General features: G+C 43.2%; 1 protein-coding gene across 3 annotated transcripts; it reads right to left on the bottom strand.

Annotated features, from left to right (window-relative positions):
- Positions 1-178: 178 nt before the first annotated feature.
- COG1 (component of oligomeric golgi complex 1) lies at positions 179-24,589 on the bottom strand. 3 transcript variants are annotated; one of them, XM_081849575.1, is made up of 15 exons: positions 24,226-24,589; positions 22,379-22,623; positions 19,972-20,153; positions 17,719-17,889; positions 17,463-17,619; positions 9,875-10,085; positions 8,428-9,216; positions 7,420-7,566; positions 6,528-6,689; positions 3,695-3,822; positions 2,631-2,739; positions 1,711-1,820; positions 1,542-1,620; positions 1,151-1,191; positions 179-340 (listed from the first exon to the last, which is right to left on the bottom strand). In XM_081849575.1, exons 1-15 carry the CDS (start codon positions 24,571-24,573, stop codon positions 319-321), a joined length of 2,901 nt encoding a protein of 966 aa, XP_081705701.1. In that variant the 5' UTR covers positions 24,574-24,589; the 3' UTR covers positions 179-318. The 3 variants fall into 3 exon arrangements, with proteins under 3 accessions (XP_081705701.1, XP_081705700.1, XP_081705702.1); XM_081849574.1 differs by lacking the exon at positions 1,151-1,191; XM_081849576.1 differs by lacking the exon at positions 1,151-1,191 and having other exon boundaries at positions 24,124-24,234.
- Positions 24,590-25,092: the final 503 nt, after the last annotated feature.

The raw sequence follows: 25,092 nt of genomic DNA, 5'->3' as shown, positions 1-25,092 counted from the left end.
AATAGTAACCATTTCATTGCTTATGTTCTTAATACCTAACAGCTATAAAATAGATGTTTTCTGTTAATAGCTTCAAGTTACCTAAGCAAGGGTCCAGTCTCTTTGGCAGCAAGTACCAAAACTTAAATTCCACTCCCTTAAGTTATGCTGAAGTAGATGCTTTTTACAATGCCAAAAGTACAATCATTCACATTTTATTGAATCATTTGGTCATGCTAGAGAGCCAGCCAAGTTTAAATAAAGATGGTGCTGCTGTGTCCTCCTCCTCAGCTGCAAGCTGCCTGAACAGGGAGCCAGGGCGGAACGTCTCTTCTGCTCTTAGAAGGGCAGCAGCTGGGATCTGTTAAATTAGCAAAAGAAAGTCAGTTAACCTCCTAGGCTTTCTTTTTAAGCTGGCTTGCATTCAGAGCAGGCTCATTAGTAGCTACATAAAACCAGACCGGGGTGGGGGTGGGGGTTAATATGTGCGGTTCTCTGTGTAGCAGAGAGAACTGTAGAAACAATCATCCTTGCCGTGAAGCCTTTTGGCGTGTTCAGGAAATTTTACACTTCCGTTGTAGGCTTTTGAGACACAGAAACACAATCTGCTGCTCAAAGTGCCTCCTACTCCCAGCTCCACTTACGGCAACCATCAATAACTTCCTAGGTAAGCGGGCAGACATGTTAAGTCCATTTTCTTACCTACAGTAGTAGCTTTCCCTTATTTTGAAAGGCTTATTCTATTACTACAGGGAAGGCGCATCATAATGGCAAGCAGAAAGGGAGGCAGTTTTGCTTATGTAGTAGTGTCTTACATTACCAGTCGGTTCATTTTAGTCGAAAATTAGGTTCATTAAAATGTATGTGCAACATATGTCCAAACATAACCCTGCCATAGCAACAGATGCTTCTGATATTTAACATGTGAATTTTTTTACATACTGAGAACTTTAGACCTCTTTGTCCACCCTTCCCTGCAGCACCTTCTAGGGTGTAGTTGCATGGCAATACAGAAGGAAACCCATGCCAGCTGCTAGTATGCATTCAATTTCTCATATGTAAACTTGGTAAGTTTGACAGCAGCTATCAAGTTCTATGGCTACATAAGCAAGCCTTAGCACAGAAGCCTACAAAGGAGAGGAAGCCACTCAATTCACACATGCATTAATACCCCAGCAAGATTTCTTCAGGGGTTACTTGGTCAGCATCATACTAGAATGAAGGGTACAAGACAGTTAGATTAATCACTCCTTTAACATACCTTATTATTATTAGAGATAAGCTGTCAATGTGCAAGTCTGTACTAACAATATACACTAATGTTGCTATTGACTCCTATACACAATTTGACAAACTATTTAACTAATTCATCTTCAAACCTAGAAAAGTATATGCTACTCCTGAAGTGCCCAAAGGAAATTGTGGCTTGAGTTTCTGATTTATTTTTTAAAAAAAACCCAACAACAGCACCCTGGCTCCCTAGGAAAATATTAGCATTAACATTACCAGTGCAACAGTTGGCAAGAGTGGAGAAAACCATAAGCTAGAATAAAGGAACAAACCTGAGCCTTCTGTTCAGTGTTTCTCATAGCTGATTTAGTCTTGCGTGAGCTTGACATGCTGAGTGGCAACAGCCCAAATCTGAAAAAAAGAAAAAAGTGGTAAGATTTTTTGCACCCCCACGTGCTTTATTTCACGGACTTCCTATTGCCTATAGCGTGAGCCACTTACCTGATTTGACTAGATGCTAGAGGTAGGATGTTATGTAATTCTTGAGAAGTTAAATTACTGCTTCGGCTGGTGTACTGATTCTCTGCCCCTGTTAATAAGCCAAACAGGACCTAGAGGAGCACAGAAAAAGGTAATTGCTTGGTTGTGGCAGCAGTACAGTGGTACCTTGGATTACAGACACTTCAGGTTACAGACTCTGCTAACCCAGAAATAGTACCTCGGGTTAAGAACTTTGCTTCAGGATGCGAACAGAAATCGTGTGGCGGCGGCAGCGGGAGGCCCCATTAGCTAAAGTGTCTCGGGTTAAGAACAGTTTCAGGTTAAGAACGGACCTCTGAAACGAATTAAGTTCTTAACCCGAGGTACCACTGTAGATGCAACTGCCAAGTGCTCAGTGAACCAGAAATAGGATTTATTAGATTGGAAAGCAGCAAAGGAAGTACCCTTAAACAAACACAAGGCAAACTCTTAACGGTCAACCTGGCCATGTGTGTTTAAAACAAACGTTTCCCTCCCCCCCAGGATTTCAGGTTCACTTTTATATCACTTGGTGTTAGGTATTTGTCTACTATGAGGCATGAACTTCCAAGGATAAAATCCATACAATCTCATGGGATATTTTTGGTTTTGGCTATTCAGGAGACAAACGATGCTTTGATTCTGAATGCTGCAAATAATTGAGAACTATTGGACTGCATGATCAAAGTGTACCCTAAAATGTGCTTATACCACTATCCAACTGTATGCATACACAACCCTTTCCCCCTTGGTTTTCATTATTGTACTGGTTCTATTGTTGCTAAGGAACAAAGTGCAAAAGACCATTTCTATGTGTACAATTTTACCAAGTAAAGCACCCTATCTTTAAGTACAGTAGCCAAACAAAATTGCAACAGTTATGTTCTTTTGCCTGAACTTACAGAGGTCCGCTGCACCAGACGATTAAGGTTGCTGTTTAAGTGTGGTGTAAAGACATCCAAGTCGAAGGGATCTATATAACTTTCCAGAAAGTCTATCTCTTTCTCAATCCTGAAACAGAGGGAGTAAAGCTGATATCGGACAGAGATACATTTTTGACAGTCAACAAGAAAAGACTGATGTGAAAACAAAAAAAGCAGGCATTCAATCACTTTCCAACCATAGTAATGGAATGATTAACAGGATCCTGTGCTGAGCTATTTAAAAGTCCCTTAATTCAGTGAGAACAGAGTTTAACATTTTTAAAGCTACATTCTGGTTTCCAGTTACAGTTGAACTGATGCCTTACAAGCCAGAGGAATAACTTAAAACGTTCCAAATACATTTTATATAGCAAGATGCCCTGTTTCTAACAAGCTGCCTTAATGTAACCTTTCCTTGAAACTACTGAGACTGGAATCACTGCTGTGCCCCTGCTGATCTCCTGGTGTGTGTACAGATCTGCAAGATTTCTGACAAGGATTTCTGTTAAATGGCTCCTTATTTAAAAATTGTTCTGTTACAAAACTTTATGTACAGATTTCGGGGAGCATCTTGCTACTCATGATTGCTGTTGTGGGCCCTCTTCTAGTGCTCCTTCTTTCTGCAAATGGAAAGAGTGAGATACAGGTTTGCTTGGTTTTTCTCCAGCCAGCCTCATCTGCTTGTATCCGTGCCCTAAGCTATGGACTGATCTGCATCCAAGTATATACTCTACCCACTTCAGCGTAATTTATTATCAATCAATGAACAGCACTGACTTTTAGTAAGTAGTGGTTACAATCAGAGCTGGTAGGAAAATATTATATTACCTAGATTCAGCTCTGCAAAGGTGAGAGAAAATAGCTGAGATATCTAGGCAAGCAAGTCTGTGCCTACTAGCCCTGCATATAGCCTCACATACACACCGATATATCAGCGCAATGTGCCTAGAGCACAAAGGGTGCAGTAACATTTTGAGGTTTGCAAAGGGAATAAAAAATAAACCCACTGTTGAAAACACTCAACTCTCGACAGAACACTGTACCTGGAATCCTGCTTGTTTCTGCTGCCTTTCATATCTTCGCTCTTAGTTGTCAGGACTATATTCAGATACCGAAGATCATACAAGAGTTGCAACGCCCTGTTCTGAGTGATGGGTAACTTCCCTTCTTTCTAGAAACAGGTAGGGGAAGCAAAAATAAGGTTGATTCTTAAGCAAATGCCTAGGCCAGCAGTTCTCACATATATTTAAAGTTAAATCAACAATCACTTTAAGCATCTAGATCATGTGGTCCTGTGCCCAAAATACTAAAAGTAGTCCCCTGATAATCACACTAGTCTGTGAAAATGTTTATTAGGCCCCTGTGAACCTGGATTTTTGTTTTTTTGTTTTAAATCTCATAGCAGAGATAGCCAAAGAATTGCAGCACTTACATACAGAAGGTAGAGCACGGACAGTTGTAGAACATCTCAATTTATTCAGTGTCCCGTATTTTAGAGTTACCTGTAACTGCTTTTGTGCGAGCATGCAAAGTGATCTCACACTGTTACAAACATACAGGTTTCCCCCATGGAATCATACTGTCAGGGGCTCAGGAGCTGAGGCACAGGGAAGATGGGAGATGGAGAGCGAGGGGGAGGAATCCGAAGGGAGCGTAGGAGGGGACAGTGGTCCGAGGGATTCCATGAGCCTCTCCAGCGAATCGGAAGATTCACAGAAGGGAGCGCCAGTGGCCAGGGGCAGGGGGGTCCCAAGGGGAACGCCCCAGGAGCAAGGGGGCAGCAGGGACTCCCAGAGCAGTAGTTGGAAATCAGGATCAGCTTCCCAACCAGAGCAGAGTGGGGGGGAAGAGTCCCAGGCATCGGGGCCAGTGCTTTCCCCACCAGGGAGAGGAGACGAGGCAGAGTCTACCACGCCTCCCTCGGAGAGTCGGACAACGGAAGGGAGGTCAGATCCGGCCAGTGTCACGGAAGAGGGAAGCAGTGATAGAAGTAGCGTAACAGTTAGGAGAAAGGTCACTGGGTTGGCGCGAGAAGCAAGTTCAAATGTACAGGAGCGCGGGACAGCAGAGAGTGAGGATTGGGAACCGGGTCCTAAAGCACGCCGGAGGCAGGGGGAGGAGCTAAGCGACTCAGCGTCGGAAGAGTCCAGAAAGGGCAATGCCCTAGAGGGCAGGAGGACCCAGAGGAGAAGAGAGCAGCGCAGGAGGTGGAGCAGGGCTAGGATCTTAAACTGGTGTGGAAGGGGCGGAGACTCAGACGGGACTTCGCCGATCTAGAGTCTAGACGTAGGGCTGCACGCTCTGGCTTTGAAATGGAAATTAAACTTCAATAAAGACTTTTGTACATAACATCAGCCTGGCGTTGGTCCTCTGTGAGCTGGGACCTAGAGGCAGCTCTGACACATACCCTCCCCCATTAAGACCCGCGTAATCTGACCTGCTCCCATGGTTGCATCATTCAGATGTTTCCCCATACCATGTCATATCATTGCATGGAGAAGGGTCTCCACTCAGGGTGCAATTCAACATGTTATTCTTCAAGTCATTCCCTCTGTGCAAGTATTTCAGCTTGCCAGACAGAACACTACCCCACCCCTCTCCCTGCTTGCTGCTTTGAAGGTTCTCCCACCCCAATCCAATTGCAGGTGGCAGGGAAGCCCTGTTATGTAGGGCTTCTGCTGACAGGACTAGTTAGGTGAAGAAGAATAATAATAATAATACCCACCCATCTGGTTGAGTCTCCCCAGCCACTCTGGGCAGCTCCCAATCAAATGTTAAAAACAGTACAGCATTAAATACTAAAAACTTCCCTAAACAGGGCTGTCTTCAGATGTCTTTTAAAGATAGGATAGCTGCTATAGAATGCTGCCCTATGTTAACCAAGCCGCTCTGAGATTGGCTATCTTCTAGAGAAGAGGTGAAAGCAAGATTAATGCCACAGTCAAACACATACCATATTTTTCACTCTATAAGACGCACCAGAGTATGAGATGCACCTAGTTTTTGTAGGAGGAAAACAAGAAAAAAAAATATTCCGAATCCCAGAAGCCAGAACAGCAAGAGAGGTCGCTGCGCAGCGAAAGCAGCAATCCCTCTTGCTGTTCTGGCTTCTGGGATAGCTGCGCAGCCTGCGTTCGCTCCCTAAGACACACACACATTTCCCCTTACTTTTTAGGAGGGAAAAAGTGAGTCTTATAGAACAAAAAATACGGTACATACTTGTAAGTAGCGCCAATTTCAATCACATTTATTCATGGGCAAAGATACTGTCAGGCTTCTAGTATACTTTTTTAGTACTGACCTGGGCGTTCAAGTGCTGCTATGAAAATGTGCAAGGACTAATGGTTTGCTGTAAGCCAGCATTACTGATTCTCAGAGTATGTCCACTGAAATTAACTGACATGACCAATTTAGGCCTATAATTTTTTTTTATTTACTTGAACTTAATAGTTTATTGCTACACAAAAAGCTCTCCAAGCAACTTAACAAAACTTTCAGTGGTCGGTTCTGAGTACAACTTGGTTAGTGACAACCCAGTGCAATTAAAGTCCCAAAAGATACACCCTTCGCTTTTTCAACTAGCGAGATGGTCTGAAGGGACAGAATGTGTCACCCTACAAATGCTGTTGAACCACCACTGGCTACACTGACTGGGGCTGATGGGCACTGAGCTCAGCAACATCTGTGGGCACCACATTGGCTGCTCCTGCATTAGAACTTTCCCCATGAGTGAGCCTTGCAAAGCGGGAGCTGATCAAGAGTTTTGCTCTTGACAATTCACATTTTTCATTTCCTGGTTTTCGAATACACACTTGGAGCAGGATTATCAATCTAGTCAAACAGTGTGCAGTGGTCCACAGACCCCCAACAACGCACCTTTTCCTGGCTCGCTCCTGACAGTTTTTCATAGCCAGCTAATACTTCAGTCATACATGTCTTCAGTAGTTCTTGCAAGGTGACCTTGGGAAGGGTATGACCTCCAACTCGATTGACTTCTTGGCACAAACTGAAGAGGAGGGACTGGACGCACCATGATGGCTGTGAAGAATACCAGTGGTGGAAACGTTACGTTTTCTTGAAAGGACAAGTGTTTGTTTTTTTTACTTTGCCAGCTCCATACTCCTTTTGACAGTGACACTTATCCTGAACTGCATAAAGTGGTATTACAAATGTGGCAACTTGTGGCCCTCCAGAAGTTGGACTTCAAATCCCATCAGACCTTGCCAGCATGCTCAGCGGTCAGGGAAGATGGAAGCTATAGTCTGAACAGTTTCTGGAAGACCACAGGTTACTCCCTCTTGCTATAAATCAACCCCCCAACAGGTTAAGTCTACATACGAACCTTCTAAACTGTGTCATTAAAATCTATACATTTTTAAGACTCAACAACACAAGTTGGTACTAAATGTGCCTTCTTAGTATGAATGAATATCACTTATTTTGACAGGAACAAGAGGAAAGAAGTGGGGCTTCTATGCTTCCAGTCCACTTGAAACTGCAGGCAGGTGCTGGATCCTAATGACTGTCATTCCTCTTCTCTAGAGGTATGATCAGGGGGAAAAAGAAAATCAAACCAAGTGGCTATCAGAACCCCACTGCACTTTTGTAACATTCCACAATCTTCTCAGAAAAGGCACTGAGGAGATTTGGGCTTCAGTCTCAGCTCTACTGCTGGGCACATTTGAATATCAGTTCCCCTTTCCCATATGTAAACTGAGAACACTGTACAGACAAACCGTTGGTGTGCATCTTACTGCTTTCCACCCACCTGCACAGGGAGCCGTATCTTGGACTTTACACTGCTTCCAGTCTCAGTCTCTTCTTCAATTTCAATCTCTTCCCAGTTGGTGGCTGTTGCCAGAATGGATCCAGCTTGACCCTTTAACAATGACTGTGTGAACCCCTGAACCAGGACCTAGTATAAAATACAAATAACGGCAGCAGGAGAGTGTCAGAACCAATCTTTTTATACCCAAGTGAGATTTGGGGCCCATAGGTTGTCAGCATGCAACTATCACAGCATCATTTTTCACATATGAAATTTCTGAAAACTGCCATTTGGCATTCTGGCACCATAAGTGTCCTACCAAATTCCATTCCTTCATTTCAAATCCTGTATTTTATTTTGGCCAAACGTGTTGAGAGGCAGACACAGATATGGAGGGAAGCATGGGAAAAATAGGCATAATCAGCCCTGATTTTAGCAAAATCCTGCTTTGCTATCTGAGCTAAATGTCGTGTCACAGCTCTGGTGAGGAAACATGGAAAAGCCAAGGATCTTCATTGCATTCTAGTAGGATTCAAGACATTTCTGCACACAAGAGAATACTGCTCAGACATTTCCCTGCCTTTTTACAATCTGTTGCAGATTTCAAACATCTAGTAACAGGGTCCACACAAACCAGGGGTCGGCAAGGTTTACCTTGCCTGGGCTGTATCCGACCCGCGGAGATCTCTCTGTGGGCCGGATCGCGCGAATTCCTGAGATTTCCAGCGCCTGCACAGACAAGATTTCCAAACCGCTGAAGCAAGTCACGGCACCAGTTTAGTGCAGTGCGCTGGGACTCACCAAGCAGGCAGCTCGGTTCTGGGGCAGCTCGTGGGCCGGTTAAATGGCCTCTGTGGGCCGCTTCCGGCCTATGGGTCGCACGTTGCTGACCCCTGCCACAACCAAACAGCATTTGTTCTTATGGTAAGGTGGGAGGCACTGGATGCAGTAAAAAAAACAAACCAAAGAGGAAAGGGATATTCCACCACCTTCAAGACAGAAACTCACTTTAGCAACAGCTGTGCTCCAAATCCGATAGGCAGACAGGCTATCCTGCAGCAGCCGTTCTTTTAATTCTTGCCACTTAGCCTTTATGGGATTCACCTCTTGAGTTTTCCCTTTCCCAACCTTTTTCAAAGGCCAAGGCTCCCTCAGAACATTTTCTGTGTAACCTGATTTACCCAGAATGCACTGCTTCAAATGCGGGCATAACTCCCCCAACGATCGGCAGAGCCGTGCCATGAAGAGAACAGTGTTGATTTTGGGGTTGTGCAAAGCATCTGCACATGCTTGAAGTACATCCTGAGCCTGATGCAGCTCTTCCCTAACACAACCCAGCACATAATCCACACAGCCGATGCAGTGGCTGCGCAGCAGTTCTTCTACTGTGCCTGCATCAGCAAACCTGTCAAAGGCAGAGTTCCTGGGTTGCACACGCAGAGCATCCTTAGGCAGAGAGGAGTCAGAGGGCAAGTAGGACAGAAGGTCCTCCAACTTGGCCTTCAGCTTGGAATCCAGAGCGCTGCAGAAGCTTTGAACTCGTGGGCTGTGGGCCTGGGCCTTCATGGATAACCCACTCTTGGTGAACTGACTGCGGTTCGCCACACTGATCCAGGCTGCATCGGGTGGCAAGTCATTTGGATTCTCTGACCATAAGAAAGAGGCCATGTTATGTTCAAATAGCATATTTTTGTTGTGGGAAGATGCATCAACCTTAGCTTCAAGCTCCTGTACAGACACAACAAGGAGCTCCTTGGAGCTGCTGGAGATGTCATCAAATCCTTCCTTCGTCAGCGTCTGGAAAAGAAAAACTCATTACACAGAGACAAAAGCTGGTACATCACCACAGACAAAACCAGAAGCATGGGAATGCTTTTAAGACATGGCAGGAAATAGCAGGGTGTACATAAACTCCAACATTCAGGTTTTGAGGAATGTCCTTGCCCCCCCTTTAACCCCAAGGTTCTTCCCAATGTTCCACTCAAAATTGATGTCAAAGGAACCAATACACAGTTAGACCAAGTTGGAAAAGTGGTAAGCATAAAAAGTATATTGCTACCAAATATGCAGTCAAATGGGTTTCCGATCTATAGAAAGTAAACAAGAAGATGTATCCAGGTATAAAGAATACATATACAGTATTATAATTATATATAATTATTATAAGAATAATTCATCCAGCGTGGGTTAGGAGGAAACAAGAGCTTGTGGATGCTTCAATATTTTGCTACAAATGATAAGAATCAGATGGTAGTTCTACTCTGAACAAAGTTCCCTTTACACATAAAGAGAACCAGAGTGGAAATTTCCTAATACATCAAAAACATCTCTGAACTAGTCCTACACAGGAGTAGCTATTGTCCAAAACCAAAAAGCTCAATTTCCATGGCAAATAATATTTTGGCTTAGTTTGTTAACCTTTAAGCTACCTAGCCCAACTCTGACAATATATTACCTGTAATCTGTCCAAGAAAAGCTGTTGTAACAAATCTTCCCAAAAAAAGATGGGTTTGTCAAGGAGCCGGTGACATACTGTCTCCCAGTTCTGACTCATGGACTCACTGGTGAGCAGTTCCCACACAGCATCACGGATTCCAGCCAGACCTTTAAGGCTCTTCACATAAACCAGTAAGTTTGTGATCCCAGATCTGATGTCATCATTGCACCTGAAAGAAATGCTTGATGAGTCGAGTCACTGCCTGAAGGACTCCCTTGGGAGTTACTTTTCCCTGCACAATAATTGCAGAGCCACTACTTCTTCCTGCATAGTAATTAAAATCTGCATTGAAAAATACTCATCTGCTTACTTTAATTGTGGCTTTTACTGAATCAGGTACAAGAAGGGTCAAACAAGCGTAACTAGGAGCCAATGTGATGGCAAAGGGTAAAGATAAACTCACACTCTCCCTGAACTAAGGATGATGGGTAGGTGAAGTGTCACAATCTTGTAAATACAGATGAAATTATAAAGAACTCAAAATAGGCACTTATCTTTCACTAGTGTTTTAACACAGCAGTGTTCTCAGGAAGATAGTTCAAATATATTGAGCCTCCACTTGTGTGGTGACTGGAGCATAAAATTGATCATGACAAAGAGAATAAACAGAGTTCAAATGTCCACCTTGCAGTGACAGAAAACTAAAGCACAATATTTGGTTGGTAGGGTGGAGCAACTAAAATGACTTTCCATTGCTGCACCTTACCCAGAACTGAAATGGAGCAGGACTTCCGGAGGCGGCGCGAATGGCAATGGCTGCCCTCTGCTAACAGCGGAGAGGGAGCTCCGGTGAGAACGGGTCGTCCGCTACGGCGAAGCGGAGACCCAGACTGGAAATCCACAGGCAGCGAAAGCCTGTGGCCTCGGGACCCGGCGGGCGCCAGGAGCAACCCCCGAATCACTGAAGGAACCGTAAGGGGCTCCGGAACGGGGAGGGGGTAGCGGCGCTGTGGGTCGTTTCGCAACCATTGGAGTGAAGCCGCGCTGCTGCTGCCGGTGAGCGCTGACCTTTCTTCCTGAGAAAATTTTGGATTTGGAAAGTAACAACCCGTGAGTAATAACAGACCCTGTATAATTTTGGGACTTTAAAGCATTGGGACTTTGGGACTTTAAAGCACTGAATTTGGCTGGAATTTGGCTGAAAGCGGAGCGACGAAAAACAGGAAGTCCGTCTTCCGTTCTCATTGAACATCAAAGCAAAGAGCTGGAGGAGTGGAGGTAAAGAGAGATCTTTTAACCTAACTGATCTGAGCACCCATTGAACTTTATTTTAAGTGGAATAAGGACTTTAAGTGCTGGACTTTATGCTTTCTAGCTGTATGGTGATACCTTTCTTCTATTGGAGCTACATTTTAAGTAAGAAACCCAGGTGCTGGAGCTGCCTAAGTAACTGAGCTGTCAGTTTGCAGACTTGGATACTTTGAATCTGAACTTTGAAACAATCTGAGAGAGTCTGAACTTGTTACTTTGAAGCATTTGGATTACCAGTACGCACTATTTGAAACATTGTTGCTGTTAAATACTAAATTCTAACTCTGCTGAAACTTTTTACTGAAGGTTCCTGGACTTTGAAATTTGACTTTATTAATTTTATTGGAATTGATTTCTTCCCTAAAAACATTTTAAACTCCCCCTAGAGGATTTGGGACTTACAGCAGTGACTTTTATTTCACTTTCCTTTTCCTGGCCCTCTGACTGTTACCATCTGGGCCGTTGCTTTCTCATGGGAACAACTCAGCTTGACCTTGACTTTTAGATAACTTTGGAATGAGTGGCGCAAGAAGGAGAGGAAGAGCTAGACAAACAACTTTAACAACTTTAACCGCAGCCTCACAGACACGTAGATCATCTGTGCCTACTTTGCCTTCTGAGGAAGAAGCTGCTTCTCTGCCACGGGCAGGGGAGGGAGAAACTGAGGAATTACAATTGGAAGATATGGCCTCAGGGGCAAGTACCTCTATTTTAGAGAAAATCTTTGAAAAATTGGAATCTTTGGATAAGAGAGTGGAATCTTTGGACAAAAAGGCTGATGAGCAAACATACAAAATTGACCAGAACACAAAATGTCTAAATAGACTAACTGGACAAGTAGCACAGAATGCACAAGCAATTGGAGAATTGAAGTAGGCTACAGGGGAAAATCGGAAATTGGCTGAGGATACCAGCCAAAACCTTGGAAATTTAGAACAAGAGGTAAGACCACTCTGCAAACAAGTAGGTGAACACCAGACCTACCTTTCTATGATAGAACTGCGGAACCGGGAGAGTAACTTAAGGATAAGGGCGATACCAGAAGTGGAAGAAGGCAACCTAGCTGAGTTTTTGACTAAAGAATTTTCCAAATTTTGGAACTTAGAAGAAAAGGACTTTAAAATTGTATCAGCTTTCAGGCTTGGAAGACTTATAAGGAAGGAGAAGCCCAGAGACTGTTTGATAATATTGAGGTCAAAGGAGGAAAGGGACAAGATTCTGGGCCTACACTATGGAAAGTCACTGGACATTTTGGACAAAAGAATTGAAATTTACAAGGACATTCCTAAACAACTGTTGGACCTCAGATCTGACTATTTGGAACTGACAAGATTGTTAAGGAACAACTCAATCATCTTTAGGTGGGAATTCCCCCAAGGATTATCTTTCACCTTTAGAGGGAAGAAGATTAAAATTAGAACATTGGAAGATAGAGATAAATTTCTGAACGCATACGGAGAGGACCTTCACAAAGGAATTGATCAACTTCCAGGGCCTGAAACACCAGAGGTTCCTGCACCCTTGGATCCCGAAGATCCAGTGAATAAGGTACCACCCCCTGAAAAATAACCAGATTTATTCAGGATGTCTCTGCAACTTTTGAGTTGGAACATTAATGGTTGTAACATCCCGGAAAAAAGGAGGAAAATTTTTCATATATTAAAAAAAGAACAATTGGACATTATTTGCTTACAAGAAACACATGTGACTAGGCTCCATAGAAAGGTGTTAATAAATAAAAGACTTGGTCAAGAATTTATATCTTCGGACAGAGTAAAGAAGCGAGGGGTGGTGATATATGCAAAAGAGAGCCTGTCACCTAAATTTTTATTTAAAGATGAATATGGAAGAATTCTAGCAATTGAGATACAACATCAAGGAGAAAAGATTCTGATATTAGGAATTTATGCACCAAATGACGGGAAATCAGAATTTTACAAGAAGTTGCATGAGATTATGCTGGATTATCTGGACTACAACAACATCATTATGATGGGAGATATGAATGGGGTCGTATCGACTAACATGGATAAGTCACAAAACCAAAATGTTACAAAAGACGGCAGACTACCAAAGACTTTTTTTGAAATGACAGACAATATGGACTGGATTGACATTTGGAGAACTAAGAACCCCCTGGGAAGAGAGGGAACATTCTTCTCTGAAGCCCAGCTGACTTGGACAAGAATCGACCAAATATGGATAACTAGAGGTCTGGCACCCAAGGTCAGAAAAGTGGAAATCTGCCCAAAGACCTGCTCCGACCATAATGCACTGAAGATGGACATGACACTACTGCCAACCGGTTCCTTTAGATGGAAGATGAATGACAACTTGTTTAGAGATCAGGAGATTATTCAGAAGGCCCAAAAAGCTTTGAAGGATTACTTCGAGATAAATATGAACACTACGGTGGAAAAAAGAACTATATGGGATGCAAGCAAACCTGTGATGAGGGGGTTCTTGATACAACAGAACGCTGTAAAGAAAAGGACACAAAATGAAAGGAAAGACAAGATCCTGCAGAAAATCAAAGAATTGGAGAAGTTAAGATCAAACCCGAAGTCACAGCCGATTCTGAGAGAAATTAAACTTTACCAAGCACAATATTCTAAACTGATAAACCAGGAAATAGAGTGGAAGATTAAATTAATGAAACAAAAAACTTTTGAATCGGCGAATAAATGTGGGAAACTGCTTGCGTGGCAGTTGAAGAAGAGACAAAAATTAAATACAGTTACAAATCTAGAAATTGAAGGAAGAAATATTCAGAACCCCATGGAAATCAGAAAGTGTTTCCAGAGATATTTCAAAAAATTATATACTCAAGGGCCGCAAGACGAGGTAGAGATTAAACAATTTTTGGAAAGAAATGGACTAACAAAGTTGTCACAAAAAAACAGATCAATCCTGAATAACAAAATAACACGACAAGAGATTGAACAAGCCATTCAGAACATGCAACTGGGCAAATCTCCAGGGCCAGACGGCCTGACCTCCAAGTATTATAAGACATTAAAAGACTACTTGATTCAACCAATGATGGAGGTCTGCAACGAAATTATGGAGGGGAAGAGGGCGCCGGAATCGTGGAAGGAAGCTTTCATCACATTGATACCAAAATTGGAAACTGAAAAGACACAACTCAAGAACTATCGTCCCATTTCCCTTTTAAATGTGGATTACAAAATATTTGCAGACGTCTTGGCAAGCAGATTTAAAAGAGTTTTAAACGAGGTAATCCATAAAGACCAAGCAGGCTTTCTCCCAGGTAGACACATGTTTGCTAATACAAGGAACATTATTGACATTTTGGAACTTTTGCAAACAGACATAAATACAAAAGCAGTGTTAATTTTTATAGATGCGGAGAAGGCCTTTGATAATATCTCTTGGAAATTTATGAAGGGAAATCTAAAAGAAATGGGAGTGGGACGGGGTTTTGAGAATGGGATTGATGCAATATATTCAGAACAAAAGGCTAAACTGATAGTTAACAATGTGGTTACGGAAGAGTTTAAAATTGAAAAAGGAACACGACAAGGCTGCCCGATTTCCCCTCTGCTATTTATTTCGGTTCTGGAGGTGCTCTTGAATATGATCAGAGGGGACCGGTTGGTGGAAGGGATCCAGGTCGGAGCGAAACAATATAAACTTAAAGCCTTTGCAGATGACCTAGTCTTGACTTTGCAGGAGCCGGAATCTAGTACGAAAAGAGTATTGCAACTGATACAAGACTTTGGTCGGGTAGCGGGATTTAAATTAAACAAACAGAAAACCAAGGTGCTGGGGAAAAATTTGACAGACACAGAGTCAGAACGGTTTCAGAGGGAAACAGAACTAACTGTGGTTAAAAAAGTAAAATACCTAGGGGTGAATATAACAGCAAAAAATCTGAGTCTATTTAAGGATAATTATGAAAAATGTTGGACTGAAATTAAGAGAGACTTGGACAGTTGGACAAAATTGAAGCTTTCTTTGTTAGGCCGAATTGCTGCTATTAAGATGAATGTATTGCCAAAAATGTTATTTTTGTTTCAAACATTACAGATTGTGGACAAGACGGAGTGCTTCCGGAAGTGGCAGAAAGATATTTCTAAATTTGTCTGGCAGGGCAAAAAGCCCAGAATTAAGTTTAAGATATTAACAGATGCGAAAGAAAGAGGGGGCTTTGCCCTGCCAGACTTAAAGTTGTACTATGAAGCCGCAGCTTTCTGCTGGCTAAAAGACTGGCTACTTCTCGAAGACACTGACGTACTGGATTTGGAAGGTTTTAACAATGCTTTTGGTTGGCATGCATACTTATGGTACGACAAGGTTAAGATCAATAAGGCCTTTAAGAACCATATTGTTAGGAAAGCAGTATTTAATGTCTGGACAAAATACAAAGACTTATTGGAAAACAAGACTCCGAGGTGGCTTTCGCCTCTGGAAGCTAAGGCCCGAAAAAGACCCAATATGGAGGCCAAATGGCCAAAATATTGGGAAATATTAGAAAAAGATGGAGACAATTGGAAATTGCAGAGTTTGGAGAAAATGAAGGATAAAGTGCGAGACTGGTTACATTACGCTCAGATTAAAGAAGTCTTTAAAAATGACAAAAAGTTAGGGTTCCAGGTGGAGAAATCGAAGTTAGAAACAGAATTGTTAGAACCAAAGACTAAGGTACTATCTAGAATGTATAACTTGCTGTTAAAATGGAATACACAAGACGAAATGGTTAAATTGGCTATGATAAAGTGGGCACAGGACATTGGGCATAACATTATGTTTGAGGACTGGGAAAGGTTGTGGACCACTGGGCTGAACTTCACCGCATGTAATGCTCTGAAGGAAAATGTAATGAAAATGATATATAGATGGTACATGACCCCAGTTAAACTTGCCAAAATATACCATTAGTCTGATAATAAATGTTGGAAATGTAAAGAAAGTGAAGGAACATTCTTTCACCTCTGGTGGACATGCCCTAAGGTGAAGGTCTTCTGGGAAATGATATATAATGAGCTGAAAAAGGTATTTAAGTATACCTTCACTAAGAAACCAGAGGCCTTCCTTCTGGGTATTGTCGGCCAGAAGGTGCTAAAGAAGGACCGAACATTTTTTATGTATGCAACAACGGCAGCAAGGATACTCATCGCTAAAAACTGGAAAACTCAAGATCTACCCACACTGGAAGAGTGGCAGATGCAGCTGATGGACTATATGCAACTGGCCGAGATGACTGGCAGAATCCGAGACCTGGGAGAAGAGAGGATTGAGGAAGACTGGAAGAAATTTAAGACGTATTTACAAAAACATTGCAATTTGGTTGAATGCTAAGAAGGATGCTAGATTATAAAAAATTGGCCACCACTAAATTAGATTTGAATTTGATGATAAGTGAGATTAAAGAAAACATAAATTTTTTGGAGAATTGCTAGATTATATTTAAAGGAGTGGATATAAGATCCTAAACAAGTTGATAATTTGCTTGGAAAAACCTTTTTACGATGTAAATGGGAGCGGGAGACGTGAGGGAGTCCAAAGAAGTGATGAAACCACGTTATGATATAAGTAAGGTTGTTTATTATTTGTGCATTTGTATTCAAAAAATTTAATAAATATTTATATTAAAAAAAAAAATGAAATGGGGCAGGACAAAAACAAAGTTGGGACTGTGCAGGTGCACTGACGGGAATGCCGGATTGGCTTCACCTGTAAACCTGTGGACCCCAATCTGACCAAGGTAAGGTACAATGATGCTGAGAAGGCAGCACTACCTGGCTAGTTAGGGCTGTCAGATGGACCAGAATTATCCCAGAGTGAACCCAGAGGCAGCAGGAAGCAAATGAGACCAGCAGAAGGCCATATTCCACAATAGTTAGGGTGCTACGAAATATCTAGGTACACTTTTGAAAGCTGCATCTTCTTCTTAATTTGTTCAATCTATGAAATTCAGGTAATCAGTACCAACCACCAGTGTTTTTTCTGGGGGGATGCAGGGGTATGCATACCCCTAAACATTTTGTGAATCTAATGGGAGAAGAAACTGAAAATTTTAATTTTTTTAGTTTCTTCTGTAGCACGGTGAATCATCAGTTCCGCTGCTACCCCCGATGGTGACCTCATTTCCTGCCACAGTGTTTCCTGAGTCTCAGACGGAATGAGAGTACCCCTAAACATTTTTTTAGGAAAAAAGCACTGCCAACCACAATGATTTTCACACAACCAGAGTTTTATCCAAGTCTACAATGGACCAGGCAATGTGCTTTTCAATTGGATCGTGATGGCAAAGCTAGTTCCTCAGACTCACATATTGATCCATTTCTGAAGTGTATCTCTAAGGTAATCCTGGCTAATAGGATGTGCCAGAGTTCTGAGTGTCGGCTGGAATTCTGCGATGGAAGATGGCAAATATTTGAATGAGCTGCTCAGCTTGGTTTCTTCCTTCAAAGCTGTGATGCCCTTACCTAGGGGAGAAGAGAGGTCAGGCTACTGAGGATTAAACTAGGCCCTGACCAACGATAACATGGTAATTTTGCATAGTCCCTACCAGTTTTGCTGCTCACCTGCTGGATGCTGGCTTGTGATGGTCTCCAGGGTTGAGAAGAGCAAGCCACAGGGAAGAGATGGGTCTGAAGGCATTCCCTCTGGCAGGGAATAGAAGAGGGCATGTGCTTGATACAGGGTTGTGGCTAGCAGCTCCACCAAGGAACAAACTTGCGCTTTAATGCCAGCATCTGGTTAAAAAAAAAAAGCCAGTGAATAATAGCAGCCATTTTGCAAGGTAGAAGTATTGTGCTCATAGACAGACACTTTCTTCTGCATTGCAACTGCTGCCCTGGGTTGCAAAGAAAAAAAGTATCATTTGATGGTTAATATATTTCCATATCCTCAAAATTCAACTGGGGGGGGGGGAGGAGAAACAGCAGTTTTAAAATGTTATCCAAACAACAACCACAATTTAAGAAGGATGTTGACAAGCTAGAACATGTGCAGAAGAGGGCAACCAAGATGATCAAGGGTTTGGAAACTAATCCTTATGAGGAGCGCTTGAAGCAGCTGAGTATGTTTAGCCTGGAAAAGAGGAGACTGAGAGGAGATATGATAGCCATTTTCAAATATCTTAAGGACTGTGACATAGAAGAGGGAGCATGCTTGTTTTCTCCTGGAGGGCAGGACTCGAGGCAATGGCTTCAAGTGACAAGAAAGTAGATTTAAGACTAAACAAGTGGAAAAACCTTCTGAAAGTAAGAGCTGTTCGGCAGTGGAGCAGACTCCCACGAGAGGTAGTCAACTCTCCTTCCTTGGAGGTTTTTTAGCAGTGATTGGATGGCCATCAGTCATGGATGCTTTAGCTGAGATTCCTGCATTGCAGGGAGTTGGACTAGATGACCCTTGTGTCCCTTCCAACTCTTAAGATTCTAACTTTAACAATTCTCCCCCCCAAAAAAACTCAATTTATCTCTAATACAAACTTAGGTGTTCCTGCAGGCAATAGAATTAAGTGGACACCAGTACTCAATCTAGCGCTGACTCACCTTCATGCAGATGACTTAAGGACTAATCATACTGCTATTATCTCAGCTACCTCTGCTGCTGAGACTATGAATTTATTTAAGATTTTGACTGAAAGGTTGCAAGACCACTTGAAAACTGAGATCAAAAACAGTGGCTCAAGAAGATTGATCAGATCTTCCAGCTGGTTCAACAAAGAGTGCAAGCAGGCTAAAAGCCAGCTGAAGAGAGATTACCATAAATATAGGAACTCTAATTTACTCCTCTTAATTAATGAATATGTCACCCTCAGACAGAAGTATAAACTGCTGCTAAGATGGAAAAAAACAGGAAGTAGAAAAACACGCTTGGCATATCTTAATAAAGGCCCCTCACGATAAGGACATCTGCCTCTTCTGGCATACAGTATCAGGCCTGCTGGAGAATACTTGTAATGTTCCACTGTGTACTATCAGATGCAATATTATCACTCTATCATGGGCAGGATGATGAGGTCAACCAAAAACCGGAATCTTTGGAAAACTTACCAGACTGGCCTCCAGTATCTATGACTGAGGCCAAGAACCTTAATTTCACAGTTTAAAAATAATAAAGCACCAGGCATAGAATATTTGCCCCCAGAACTGCTGAAATCTAACATCGACTGGTGGGCCTCCCTGCTGGCAGTAATATTTTCACTTATTGATTCATCTGGGTTATTTCCTGAAGTTTGGGCCACAGTGGTAGTCATCCCTACATTCAAAAAAGGCCTTACATCTGATCCGGCTAGTTAATAGACCCTTCTAGTTATTACTTCTACTTTAGGATTAGAAATACATGAATATTGCTGTGAAATAATCCCAAAACTACAGTAGTCTCAAGTGAACTACTGTTAGTGACTTCTCCAAAGACAAGGCAGATATATAGCCATTACTTTATTAATGGGGTGGGGAAACACTGACATCTCTGAAACCAATAAATTGCCACTGACATTTATTCAGTGTAGGAATAAGTCTGCTTAGTGTCCATCTGATGGAAGAAACAAAGGTTCAGACCAGGGAAGTGGCCTGAGATGGTACAGTAATACCTCTGGATACGATTTTAATTCATTCTGGGGGTCCGTGCGCACCCCAAAACATTCGTAACCAGAAGTGCCTGTTCTGCACAGGTGCACGTGGCAGTAGCCTGCTTCTGCGCAGGCGTCAAAAGCCTTCCCATTATTTCTGGGTTTGCCGCGTGCGTATCCTGTAGGATACGCTACAAGGGCAGTACGTAACCAGAGGTTACTGTACACTGATTTAGATGAAAATTTCACTTGCACTCACCATGATGGGGCTGATCCAGAAGCTGCTGAATTGCAGATTTCCTGGCCAGCAGGAAGTCAGCAAGAGCCTGGCGTGGAGAACTCCCCTCAAGAAGCATGGCTGAACACAATGCCTCTGCTACGGCTTGGTCCAAAACGGTCTGGCATTTCAGTAGCAACTTGCTCTCATGTAGGATTGTTGACCTAATTGGTAGACAAAGGAGGCACCGTCAAGAGGTGTGCTGTGCAACACTCAATGAAGAAATGTAAAGTTCAAAACAAGAATCAGTGGTGGGAAATGATAGCTTAGAGCTGCATAACGTCATAAAGAAAGTGGTAGCTATTTTACTTCTCTTGCCTAACTGAAGGGAGCTTTGGGTGAATAATAACTCGGATCTATGTTAATAGACTAAAAAGTGATATTAAAGCTATTATGCTGTGGATGCAAACCCCTTTCATCAGCGTGGCTAGGACCAATTCCAGTTTGCTCCTCTCTTCCTAGAATTGCCTTCAGCAGCAGCCATTCCAATTGGCCACATATTAGAAAAGGGCAAGTTAGTAAAAGCGTCATACACCATCAGCTCAGCTGGTCCCTCTTCCCAAAACTGTTTCCTGCAGTGACCATGCTGCCTGGTAATTATGTAACTCCATTATGTACAGTATGAAAGAGATGGCACTCAACTGCACAATCCTGTTCAGAAGTAAGTCCCACTTAATTCTTGGAGCTTACTCAAAGGCAAATGGGTACAGAACTGCAGCAGGTATATGCTTATCTTCCTTTTCACTCTATTTTTTATTTTATTTTTAAAAATATGTCTGTTAGATTTTTTTAAACCATCACTATATCCAACATTTTTTGTGCTTTGGCAGGAAAGTGGCATATGTGGAGTACGCATTTCATAAAGCCAACAGCAATAAGGGTCAGAGATAGACCTAAATATAATGTACAGTCCCAAAGGTTCCTGATCTTCTTCCTTCTCCCAAAAGTATTAGATAAAAAAAAACCTAAACAAAGAACACCAATCTAGATGGACAACCAAATCTAACACAGCATACTAATTTTAGGCTTATCATCAATCCTCTGAGGGAACGCATTACAACCAGCAGAATGACCTGAAGCAAGTGTCTAGAGTGGATGCAATCCATTTAGAAGATTGTGTGCGTGTATGTGTTGTGTGTGTGTGTGTGTGTGTGTGTGTGTGTGTGTGTGTGTGTGTATAAAGTAAGCAATCAATATTCATGTGAAATGTCCAACTCAAACATCAGGGAAGTTTTAATAAATGGCTCTGGTGCAACCAAAACAAACTTCTCCCAGATTCTACAGTAATTTGCATGCATAACATAATCCAAAAGCTAGGGCTAAGCAATACATAGCTCCAGATAGTCTCCGCAATGGAGTCAATCATATTTTCGACTTAGCCATAAGGCAGAGGAGCTGTTGCAGAAAGTGACTGGAGCTGCAGCTTTTAAACCAGAAATGTGTATGTACCCATTTACTCACACACCTGCTTCTGTTGCAGTGTCAGAACTTTTGGCAGCCCTCAGGAGCCTATCCAATCACCAACACACACTTGGTTCAGTTTTCCATAAGGAAAGCAAGAGATAGAACTGAACACATCCAAGAGACTAATTTTTCAGGGGCAACTCGGGAAACAATTTGAATTGTTTGTTTAATTTTTTGAACTCTCTACTTCCTTGCAGAGGTTCAACAGCCAAGCTATGCAGCTTAAGCATACACTCACCTTAAACATACACTCATCGCCGCTGGGTTTTAAAGTTTTAAGAACTGCACCCATTTATTGCTTGTCATAAATCCTTCACAACAATGGGTGGTAGAAATCAAATAGTAGAGATTCTCAGAATATTATGGAAACTGACAGATTTGCAGTTAAAATACCTTATTCTGTGCTTAGTGACAAAACTGCAGGACTATAGTTCTCTAAACTACTTAGCAGCATCTTTTGTGTCTCTGATACCCAGTGGCGTAGCGTGGGTTGTCAGCACCCGGGGCAAGGCAAGTAATTTGCGCCCCCTAACCCGTGGATTTGCGCCCCCTAACCCTACCCCTACCCCTAACCCCCGGATGTTGCGCCAGGTGCGGCCGGCCCCCCCTGCACCCCCCACGCTACGCCACTGCTGATACCATTTCTAAGTCCAAGTTCTTGGGAGAGGAAGGCCTACTGTTCAAAATAAGCCTTTTAAAATTAATATTAACATTTTTATCTCACTTTCCACAAAGGCACGCAAAGCAGCTAACAAACCCCAACAGCATTTGTGGTAACATTTCACAGCAACTAAAACATTCTAGTTGTTTTCGAGGGCAGTCCTGTAGTTAAGTGTGTTACTGTAATCCAATCATGATGCAGCTAATGCATCACAGCAACAAGATGAGCAAAGCTAGAAGAAGAAGAAATTGGCTGGCTACTTACCGGAAATGGCTAGCTGCAGCTACTTGTCGTGCAAGGATAGGAAAACGTGCCAGAATTGGGCTGTAGCTGGTGCCAGAAGAATCCAGCTGCAGGAGGCGCTGGAGGTGGCAGCATAGCAGGTACAACTGGGTGGCATATAAGTACTGAGAGGATTCCATAGCACTCCAGATTTTCTCAGGAATCTGCAGTAGTAGTTGGATCTGTGCTGCCAAACAGTAGAACTTCTCCTGTGACTGGCGTACTGCCTAGGTAGGGAAAAATACGTGCACCCTATGAAATAAATTGATGCACATACAGAAACTACTGGAGCATGGATTGAAAGCGTTTTGAAAAAGAGATGTTGCTAGCATATATTCAGAATTATAGTTCATATAACTATATGCCACAGGGTTTGTTATATTAAGTGCACAGTTTACCAATGTTTACTAACTCAAAAAGGACAAAAGATTCCCGCAGGAGCTGTACTAGTAGATAAGCAACATGGGTAGCTAGCTACTTATAAGAAAGTTTATAATACGATCATGGAGGTTAAGGTATAAGTTAACATAACACATATCAGTTCTCTTTGCTACAGGGGCAAAAGTAGGCTTTATTTCACCAGGAACAAAGACCCAGTTTGGCACACAAACGCCACATATTTGCAAATGCACAAACACAGGCTGGAAGCCTCAATGGTGCCCTTCTGGAGGCTTCACCTAGGGCAAAAAACCCAGCTAGTTCCCACCTCTGTTTTGCTTTATTGGCTCTGCTTTGCTTTATTAATCTTTTACTTTGGAACGCTTACCCAGGAGCTCACCCATCAAAACACTGATCAGACTAACTCACTTTTCAAGTTTTAAATGATGTAACAGCTTCGCATTACCCAGATCATTTTCTGAATGATTCCAGTGCTATTTTCCTAGAAAAAAAGGTGCCAGAACTCACCATGAACACCTCCCTTGTTCTCTTAAGAATGGCAAAGGTGCCCACCTGAGAGGTGACAGAACTGAGTTCCGGCTGAAAAATAAAGCTCTGCCAGAACCTGTAGTGCGCTTACGTCTTCTCCTGCTTCCTCATACATTTTGATGGGTAGAATGTCTCTAACTAGCAAAGTTAACTGTTAATTAACGGGGGGGGGGGGAGAGAGAGACAAAGGAAACCCCAAGCAGACACAAGTTTGGGAAACACTGCTTTAAACAACGTAACAGCTTCACATTGCCCCAGATAATTTCCTGAACCGCCTACAATGCACTTACACCTTCTCCTGCTTCCTCAATAGGGTAGGAAGCTTCTAATGAACAAAGGCGATTGTTAATTAATTGGGGGAAACCCCCCCCCCGACCAGCGGGTAGTCTAGTGCTTCTCAAACCTGAGTCCCCAGCAGTTGTTGAGACTGCAACTCCCATCCTCCCTAGCCAGCAGGTCAGGGGTAGTAGGAGTTGTAGTCCAAAAACAGCAGGGTGTAGCCATGTCCTCCTTGTGGGGTGTGTGTGTGTGTGTGTGTGTGTGTATATATGTGTGCGCGCGCGTATACACACACACAAACACACACACACGTGATATATATATATATATATATATATATATATATATATATAAAACCGTGACACCCCCATTCAACAACTTTGGTGTATCTCCTTTATAAAAACCAAAAAGCTCAGCAACCAAAAAATAAATAAATCCATGAGATTGGGAAGCACTGTATTAAACGACGTAATGGCTTCCCAATCACCTCAGACCATTTCCTGAACCTGTAATGCACTTACGGGAGTTGTAGTCCACCCACAGCAGCTGGCGGGAGCCAGGTTTAAGACCCCCCCACACACACACACGCCCTCCCCCCACCGCGCCCCTCAGCAAGTCCCCACCTCAACCGCCGGCCTCCGCGCGGCGGGCTGGCCGTTATGAGGGGCGCCGCCCCCTCCGGCGCGCCCCTTGGCCCGCCGCTGCTGCAGCCCCCGCACGGCCTCCACGAGGTGCTCGGCGCTGAGCCGCATCTCGGCAATGGTGTCGGCCGCCTCGATGAGGTCCCGGTAGCGCTCGCCGACCATCTGCCGGAGCTCCTCGCGCTTGCCCTCGATGCCCGCGCGGACCTGCCGCTCCACGGCCCTCAGCTCCGCCACCGCGTGCGCCTCGAAGAGCGACTCGGCCGCCCCCGGGCCGCCCCGCTTCAGGGCGTCCAGCGCCGCCGCCTCGGCAGACGCCGTCGCCGCCATCGCCGTCGTCCCGCCGCCGCCTTTCCCTCAACCGGAACGGGCCGCGTCGCCTCTCGCCTCCCACCTCTGACGTGTCAACGTTCGCCATCTTTGACAGGGGCAAGGGCGCTTCTCGGCCCGGAAGGGCAGGCGAGATTTCCACTAGTTCAGCCTCGCGGGCGCCATCTTTGTGTAGGGCAGAGTCGTTGTCTCTCGGCTCTTAAAGGGAACCGAGCGTCTTCCGAACTCAATGTTATTTCGTCTGTAGATGAAACTGTAGACGAGGCACAGATAAAAATCTGCAAAACAAGATATATATATATGTTTTTAAAATAAAATTTTATTTCATAAATGTTAAAAAAAATCCTAAAATTTATGCACCACTTAAAAGGACCCCAAAGCGGTTTACAGAAAAGATAAAGCAGTGAAATCAAGAAAGAGTCACAACCATGCTTTAAAACATACAATAAGGTAAAATACTAAAACAAATCGAGTCACCTTTCTAAGCATCTAGGTAAGCATCTAGGTCTAAACAGGAAT

This window comes from Podarcis erhardii (genome assembly GCF_964252035.2).
Source record: "Podarcis erhardii genome assembly, chromosome: 2".
In the NCBI taxonomy this organism is placed as follows: domain Eukaryota; kingdom Metazoa; phylum Chordata; class Lepidosauria; order Squamata; family Lacertidae; genus Podarcis; species Podarcis erhardii.
Note: the sequence above shows the minus strand (reverse complement) of the source record. Positions and strands in the feature narration are given on the sequence as shown.

Excerpts from the sequence above, each read along its gene's own strand:
- COG1 (XM_081849574.1), bottom strand. The coding sequence starts at position 24,573 with ATGGCGGCGACGGCGTCTGCCGAGGCGGCGGCGCTGGACGCCCTGAAG. Across the intron at positions 22,624-24,225 it reads CGCGGAGGCCGGCGGTTGAG|GCAGTACGCCAGTCACAGGA; the intron begins GTGGGGACTTGC and ends TTCCCTACCTAG. Across the intron at positions 9,217-9,874 it reads TTTTCTTGGACAGATTACAG|ACGCTGACGAAGGAAGGATT; the intron begins GTAATATATTGT and ends TTTCTTTTCCAG.